This window comes from Ipomoea nil, unplaced genomic scaffold (genome assembly GCF_001879475.1).
Source record: "Ipomoea nil cultivar Tokyo-kokei standard unplaced genomic scaffold, Asagao_1.1 scaffold1074, whole genome shotgun sequence".
In the NCBI taxonomy this organism is placed as follows: domain Eukaryota; kingdom Viridiplantae; phylum Streptophyta; class Magnoliopsida; order Solanales; family Convolvulaceae; genus Ipomoea; species Ipomoea nil.
The window spans coordinates 4,031,352-4,039,715 of NW_017617502.1; the positions used below are offsets into that span (position 1 = coordinate 4,031,352).

General features: G+C 40.9%; 1 protein-coding gene across 1 annotated transcript; it reads left to right on the forward strand.

The window, feature by feature from the left end:
* Positions 1 to 618: 618 nt before the first annotated feature.
* Positions 619 to 990, forward strand: LOC109182653 (josephin-like protein). The gene has a single exon (XM_019332805.1). The coding sequence runs from the start codon at positions 619 to 621 to the stop codon at positions 988 to 990; it is 372 nt and encodes a 123-aa protein (XP_019188350.1).
* The last annotated feature ends 7,374 nt before the right edge of the window (positions 991 to 8,364 follow it).

Consider the following 8,364-nt stretch of genomic DNA (forward strand, 5'->3'; position numbering starts at 1 on the left):
CAATCTTCAATTTCGAGTATCTAACACACTAACTAATTCTCTCGCGATTAAATTGTAAACACTTTTTTTTTTTTTTTGAATTACACGTCATACATTCTTCTCCTTGCTGAATTGTACCACCTCTAAGGTTTTTTTTTTTTAGTATAACCTAGAATTTAACTGTATCGTAGATACTTCTAAGTGTGACACTCGACCAAATCCAAAATCAAGTATCAATCCTTTGACGTTTAAAGATAAATGAGCTTTTTTTTATTAGACTACAAGGTGTCCTGAGCAGATCCTAACTGTAAGAAGTACCTTTTAAGTCGGTACCATATATATTCAAACTGATCACTGTTTGCAGCAAATCGATCCAATTAAGGAACAAATTGCTAGTCAGATTAATTTTTCAATATAAAAGGTGGTTGGAACTCATAAATGAATCTATTCCACTCAATTATATTGCACCCTAGGTTGGGGATTATGCACTAGGTACTTGTATATATATTAAGCACTACACACCATTATATTTCGCAGCTCCACACAACTAACCTTCATTCGATCTACTACTACATATACATACACTACTGTCTTTAATTTCCCACCTCAATCTTTGAGAAAAACAAGATTCGATCGAACATGTTGGCCGGAGAAGAGACAATAGATGCGTTTCATCATCAGAAACAAATCAAGTACACTAGAAGTTGCAGTTTAAAGATTCCCAAGAGATCCGAATTGTTGCATCCAATCAGATATCTCAAACGTTTCAGTGGAAGTATGATGGAGGCTTTGCGAACCATCACTCCGGGGAGATGCCGGAAAGTTGCGTCATCTTCTTCTTCTTCATCGGAAAGTGGATTAAAGGGAAGCTGTACAGCAGCAGCAGCTATATATATAGGGCAGCATGGAATAATTGGTTCTGATCACAGAGCTGAAGCCATAGATGATTGCATCCAGTTCATCAACTCTTCCTTGTCCTTGTCTAGATCAAATTCCATTTCAGCTTGTTAATAATCAATCCATATGTTTTATATATGGTTTGTAGCTAGCTAGCTAGCTTTTTTTGGATACTGTACCGGTATTCGATCGCATCTTGTGGGATGAGACTAATCCAGCCGAATGAACATTCGGGACATCTCTCCCCAGGGCATTGCTAGCTAGCTAGCTTTTAGAATGGTTGCTTGATATGTTTGTGATCAAATTAAATGTTCTGTGGAAATCATATTTTTCATTGCTGTTTCCTTCAAAATTTGATCTAATAATTTTGCCAAGTGTAGTAACCCAAGCTAAGAATGATATCTTTTATCTGGTTATCCAATTGTGTGGCAGCAGTGTTAAACTTTAAGAAACAACCTACTCATCATTAATATAATGTTGTTGGAGATGGATAAAATGCATTGATGATCAGTCTGTCCAATGATTAACAGGTGTGATTGAGATACTTATAATTGCATATATATACCAAAAGAGTTTGTTTTAGAATTAGTCAAACGAGGCTGCAGAAACAAACACTCATCTCATTACAGAACCAACCAGAAGCTTAGCCGGAATTTTGTTGGAAGTGAGCGAGTGAAACAGGACAAATTAGCTGTGTTGACCGTAGGACCACGGTCCAAAACATCGTCGTGAATATTATGAGTAAAATTAATGTACATTATATGTTAGAATAATGTACATTATGTGTTAGAATAATGTACATTATGTGTTAGAATAATGAAATATATGAGATAATATAATGTACATAATGTTTTTAAATAATGTACATTATGCTTTAGAATAATGTACATTATGAGTTATAAAAATGTATGTTGCAGATGAGCGCGCAAAAAAATAAAATTAAGCAAAACGACATCGTTTGTGGACCGTGGTCCACACAGCTGTGTGGACCATGTACTGGATATTGTTTGGCAAAGATTGGTGAAAGGTCAAGTCCAGCAGCAAGTGACTAGAGGATTCTTGGACGGAAGTTTAAAGGACCAAGTCCAGCACCCTACCTCTTTCAAAAATATGACCAGCAGCAAGTGACTAGAGGATTCTTGGACGGAAGTTTAAAGGACCAAGTCCAGCACCCACCCTACCTCTTTCAAAAATATGACGGTATAAAATAGCTATTAGCTATATATTTTTTTGAATGCTACGGAATGAAGCACAAAAAGTAAACAACGCACAACGCTTTCACTGAGGCTTGATCTTATGACCTCCCACATGGAAGAGGTCAGTCACTACATGCCATTTGAGCAAAAGGTGCTTGGCAGCTACTAGCTATATATAATTTTTAACGTAATGGTAAGTGTTTGATTCAAATGGATATTGAGTTGATGGAGGAGTGTAGCATGCACGCACAACACATGGGAGTTGTTCCTAAATCCGGACGGACATGGCCATGTATGATTGTCGTCCTGACTAATTAACACTCTGCCAAGCTATAAAGGATTGCACACAAAATGGTTGGTGATACTGATACAGATCGAATTGACACCACATGCCAAAAGCCGTGTCGTGTCCAATCTTACATTGTTATATATGTCCATCCACATTGTTCTTCCTACCTACTCAATCATACAAATTACAGGATGGTTTTTTGAGAGTTTGAAACATAGGTGATGATGAAATATATATATTTAGCTAATTTAATTGGTCCAATTCTACAATATTAGTAAATTTAACCTATTATAGCAGCCTATATTTGGCCACTCAAGTTTGTTGGCATGCGTGACATTTAATGCAGATAACATTTGATATTATGATTTTATTAGTATTTTATATGTGCGATGTGTAAAAATATATGTTAAATATTAATATTTAATGTTAATTTTTTTAAATATTAATATATAATTTTTTAAAAATTCATAGTTGTAGAATTCATATCATATTAAAAGTATATTTGATAAAATTTGAGTAATAATTATGGTATAATTAATAGTATTAAAATAAAAATTTTAGATATAATACATTACTAAATATAATTATGGTAACATTTAATTAAAATCAAAATGAATCAAACTTATTTCTTATAATACTCCAATATATAATGCCTACCTACATTATTACCATGGGAAAATTATATTTTTTTCCCCTGAGTTATATGCTTATAGCACTTTTTCCACCTGAGTTATTCATGTATTCACATTTTCCCTCTCAGTTATGTTAAAAGTAGCGGGTTTTCCCCTTTTATTGTTAAATGCACATTTTTACCCTTAAAAATAAGTAATTCGTTTATTTTTCTTCTCCAACAAATTATTGCTTATATGTAGTGATGAGTACGATTCGATTTGAACCTAACCGGACATTGTAACAATCGAACCGAAATAGTAGGGACGGTTTTGGTTACGATTCAGAACTGAAATAAAATAAAATAAAACAATTGTTGAATTTAGACTATTTTAAAAATAAGAAATAGATTTTTTTTTTAAAAAAAAATAAAATTTTAATCTGCGGTTCAAAACCAAAACTGGAACTGAACCGAACCAATTTATCATTTACCAATAGTGTTTGATCATTTTCACATTTATTCTAATTCCACATATAAGTAGATATGACTGTGATTCGGTTCTGGTTATGGTTCACGGTTCTGGGAAATGATAAATCGGAACTAGAACCTTTTAGGAAGGTTTCAGTTTTGGTTTGAACTAACAATTCGATTCTGGTTCACGGTTCTTGGAAATGATAAATTGGAACATGAACCTTTTAGGAAGGTTCCAGTTTGAGTTTGAACCGCTAGTTCAAAATTTATTTATTTATTTTTGCAAATTCTATTTCTTAATTTTAAAATAGTCTAAATTCAACAATTTTTCTTTTCAGTTATGAACCGTAACCAGAACCATCCATACTGTTTCGATTCGGTTGTTACAGTGTCTGGTTAGGTTCGAGCCGAACCGTGGACATCCATACATATAAGCAATAATTTTTTGGAGAAGAAAAATAAATGAAATACTTATTTTAAAGGTAAAAATGTTCATCTAACATAAAAGGGAGAAAACCGCCACTTTTAACATAACTGAGGGGCAAATGTGGATACATGAATAACTCGGGGAGAGGGGGGGGGGGGGGTGTCATTTTCCCTATTACCATTAAACAATATAAGAAGAGATATTGTGTATGCATGTGCATTGATGGAGATTATTCCCTACCGACCGTACGTGTATTTAAGTCGGTATCGGACCAACTACTTGAGTAGAGCTCGGTCCGACTGTCATAAACCTAAGAGGCTTACTCTCCCGACCTAAATGCGTACCGAACTCCACGATTAGGCGGCCAGACGTAAGAGCTGCAATGATCGTCCTACCCTAACCTATTCAGGTCGGGACCGATTTACAGACCTGGTCCTCTAGGCTAAGCATGGTGGCTACTCACTCAATAAACCCTGAAATATTAGGACACGTAGTTCAGTTACCATGGGCCCTGGCCTGAGCTTGTGCATGGGCTCCACGTGCTGTGCATGCCGCGAGGCTGGATACTGCTCCCTCGTCCTCCCTATAAATACTGCATTAATTACGGTGAGGGAGACTTTTGGCTATTTTTACACACTAGCTATTAGTTCGGGAACCTCTGATCCACTGTCAAGCATTCCGAGCTACTTAATTTAAGCCAACAAGCAGACTAGGCGAAGTGACCGTATTCGAACCCCGCTGTCAAGGTTCACAGGGGACATGATTCAACCCGGGGGGGGGGGGGGGGGGGGGGGGGGGGGGGGGGGGGGGGATGATCCGGCTACCTGTGGAGGTCGGCACACACCACCGAGTGTTGAAGTTAGATATGGAGTTCGTTGTTATCAACATGGATTGCGTCCACAACGTACTCCTCGGCTGACCGGGAATTGCACAAATCGGCACGGTCATTTCAATGCCCCATCTTTGTATGAAATTCCAGACCCCGGAGGCATTTGGGGTCTTGAGAGGCGATGTCTGTTCCGCGCAGCGATGCTATGTTAGAGCCGTGCAGAAACAAGAAGCCGAGAGTTTCTGGATCAATACAATCTCCAAAAGGAGGGACAAAGAGAAGAAAGAACAGCACGAGCCCTCTAAGGAAGTGGACGAAGTTTCGTTGGATGATGGCCGCCCAGAGAGAAAGATTAAGATCGGGAAGTCACTCAGCCCCTAGCTGAGAAGCTCGGTCCTATCGGTTTTGCAGGAGTATGCAGATATTTTTCTTGGGGGCCGAAGGATATGCCCGTGATTCATCGGTTGGCCATGAACCCGACTGTAAAACCCGTTAAGCAAAAACAAAGGCACATATCTTCTTATTGGCGTGAGTTCGTCCAAAAAGAAGTCAAGACGTTAGCCGCGATAGGTTATGTCCGGGAAGTGATCTACCCCGATTGGGTAGCCAACGTGGTGCTCGTACTGGAGGATGTGAGTTTATTACACCAACTTGATAAAGGCTTGCCCTTTGGATGCATATCCACTCCCGAGAATCCACCAGATGGTTAACGAGACGGCAGGAGCCGACCTAATGAGCTTCATGGATGCATTTAAGGGTTATCATAAGATCATGATGGCTTAGTTAGATGAGAGTAAAGCCTCATCCATTACCCCTAATGGATTATAGTGCTACAGGGTGATGCCATTTGGTCATCGAAACCCTGGAGCAACCTACTAGCGAATGATTAATATGTTGTTCGAAGGATTGCTCGGAAAGACGATGGAGGCTTACATCGATGACATGCTGGTCAAAAGCTCGGACCAGAATAACCAAATTATGGATCTCCGAGCTTGTTTTGAAATTATGCGACACTATCGGATGCGACTAAATATGAGTAAGTGCACTTTTGCAGTGCAGACCGGCAGGTTCATCGATTTCATGATGACGAAGAGAGGAATCAAGCAAAATCCAGCTAAATTCAAAGCTATTTTGGACATGAAGTCCTCTAAGGAGTTTTTCGTCTTGCCCCCAGGGCGACCTTGGCTCGTGGCTGTCGGGTGCCGGTGGTAAACCCTTTGTCAAGACCCATACTTGCAAAACGAACAACAAAAAGTTTAGTAGTTGTTGGAGTGTTAAATTACGAAAATTTCTTTCATAATCGCGGAAATATTAAACCTTCAGTGTTTGGGCTCGGTGAGGGTGGATGAAGTGTGACCGTGACGGTTGGAGGCTCGGGAGTGTACTTCTCCTCCAGGTCGTACTTCGGAGCTTGGAGCCGACCTGCTGCATACTCCTCGGACGAGCAGAATATACGGTAGTTGTAGAATTCCGAGGAACCGGCAGCTTCCAAATGTACTTGATTGAAAGGATTCGATCTTTTCCCCCATTGTTATTATCCGGGAGGTGGGTGATGTTATAGTGATGCCCCATGGACTGGATCACAAGAAACCAACCTCCGTGCTTGGGCGGGAGTGCTCGGACAGAAAAAAGATAATGGAAAAGCTCGATAGTGCACGCGAGACCGTGCCGAGCACAGATTTGTGGGAAGCAGGCCGAGATCCGATTGCTGTTCGGGCTGATCTGCCCGGGAAGAACCTCATAGTATTGGAGGAAAGAAAGAAGGAAAGGAGTGAACGGGAACGTTAGAGGAGCTTTAAGGGAGTCGAGATGAATTCCGAGCCATTGATCAGTAACGTTGCCAAGAGACTAGTAGGTGTCGAAGCGAACCAGGCCGGTCAGGCGAGAAGAGACCTCCTCAACCTCGACACGGGTAAAAAGGCAAGAATGTTTCCGCACGGCCTCATTGTTGAGGAATATATGCTTCCCACTCTGAATGGTGGGAGCACGGGTTGAGGGGGAGTGCTCAATGGTAGAAGGATCGACCGGAAGGGTCGTGGCAAAAAGGATTGACTGGAAGGGTCGAGGTGGCACAGGAAAGAGAATAGGGAGAAAGAGAAGGAAAGAGTGCGAAAAGTACAACCCAGGGCGATTTCCCTTACCCAAAGAGCCCAACATCCTCATCTATTGGGGACGGGGTGGCTGGTCGTTGGCCGACTTCGGCGTCGGTAGCTCGGGACGATTCCGCTAGATCCCCGGAGAACGCATCGATCTCTTGTATGGTTGAGTCGTCCGTGAAGACCGTGAAAGAGCCGATCTCGACCGCATCATCATAGTCTCGGCCCGAGATGTTTTGGTTGTCGAAGTCCGACATGTCTTCTACTTAAATATAAGGGAAGAAGTTTTAGTGTGAAAGCCCGGGGAAAGGCTATGCGCAAAGTGCTTTTGAAAAAAAAAAAAAAAAGCTTTAATTAACGAAGTATAAAGTAAAAGCTCGGGAAGTGATACTCACCAGTTAGTGTGGAGCAGTCTGAGCAGAGTTAAGGAAGTAATGAACGCGTGAGTTTGGCAAGTGTATATGCTCGGGAAGCTCTAGGTTCACAAAAAGGAGAAAGTGTAATTGGGACCCCTAGTAGCGCCCTATTTAAAGAGGGTGGTGAGACAGAAAACGTTTCAAATTTCAAAATTTGGCATGAATCCTAGAGCAACTGGTGGATGGCCGACACGTGCTCAGTGAACCGAATAGGCAATGATCCATGCTTCGCCCATGTACCTACGCCGCACCCGATCCACGCCTTACAAAAGTATTTGCTCGGGTTGTAGCCGAAACCCTTCCACCGTGAACTGTTGTCCGGCTTCGGGCTGAGGGGCTACTTGATGGGGAATATTCGCTATTGACCGTACGTGTATTTAAGTCGGTATCGGACCCACTACTTGATTAGAGTCCAGTCCGACGTCACCAACCTAAGAGGCTTACTCTCCTGACCCAAATGCATACCGAGCTCCGCGATTAGGCGGCTAGACGTAAGAGCTGTAGTAATCGTCCTACCTCGGCCTATTCAGGGCGGGACTGATCTACTAACTTGGTCCTCTAGGCTGAGCATGGTGGCTGCTCACTCAATAAACCCAGGAATATTAGGACACGTGGTTCAGTCACCTTGGGCCCCGGCCTGAGCCTATGCATGGGCTCCACGTGCTGTGCATGCCACGAGGCTGAATCCTGCTCCATCGTCCTCCCTATAAATACCGCATTAATTACGGTGAGGGGGGACTTTTGGCTATTTTTACGCACTAGCTATATTAGCTTGGGAATCTCTGACCCATTGTCAAGCATTTCGAGCTCCTTAGCTTAAACCAACAAGCAGACTAGCGCAAAGTGACCATATTTGGAACCGACCCTAGAACCGTATCTTGTAGTATACGCCCGTATTTACTACCTCATGCATGATAATAATAATGGAAAAAGATAATAGAATTTATAACGGTATAGATATTTTTTTCCCAACAAATTGTATAATACAACTCTTAACTTATAGCATAATGTATAAAAATAATTAACAAAAAATTGATCATAAATCAGGGATATAACTTACATTAAGACTTACTATGTATTTAGAATTAATTAAATTCATAAAAACTAAGATTAATAAGTATATGAATGTGATAATAACTTTATTAATTGACTTT

Excerpts from the sequence above, each read along its gene's own strand:
- LOC109182653 (XM_019332805.1), top strand. The coding sequence starts at position 619 with ATGTTGGCCGGAGAAGAGACAATAGATGCGTTTCATCATCAGAAACAA.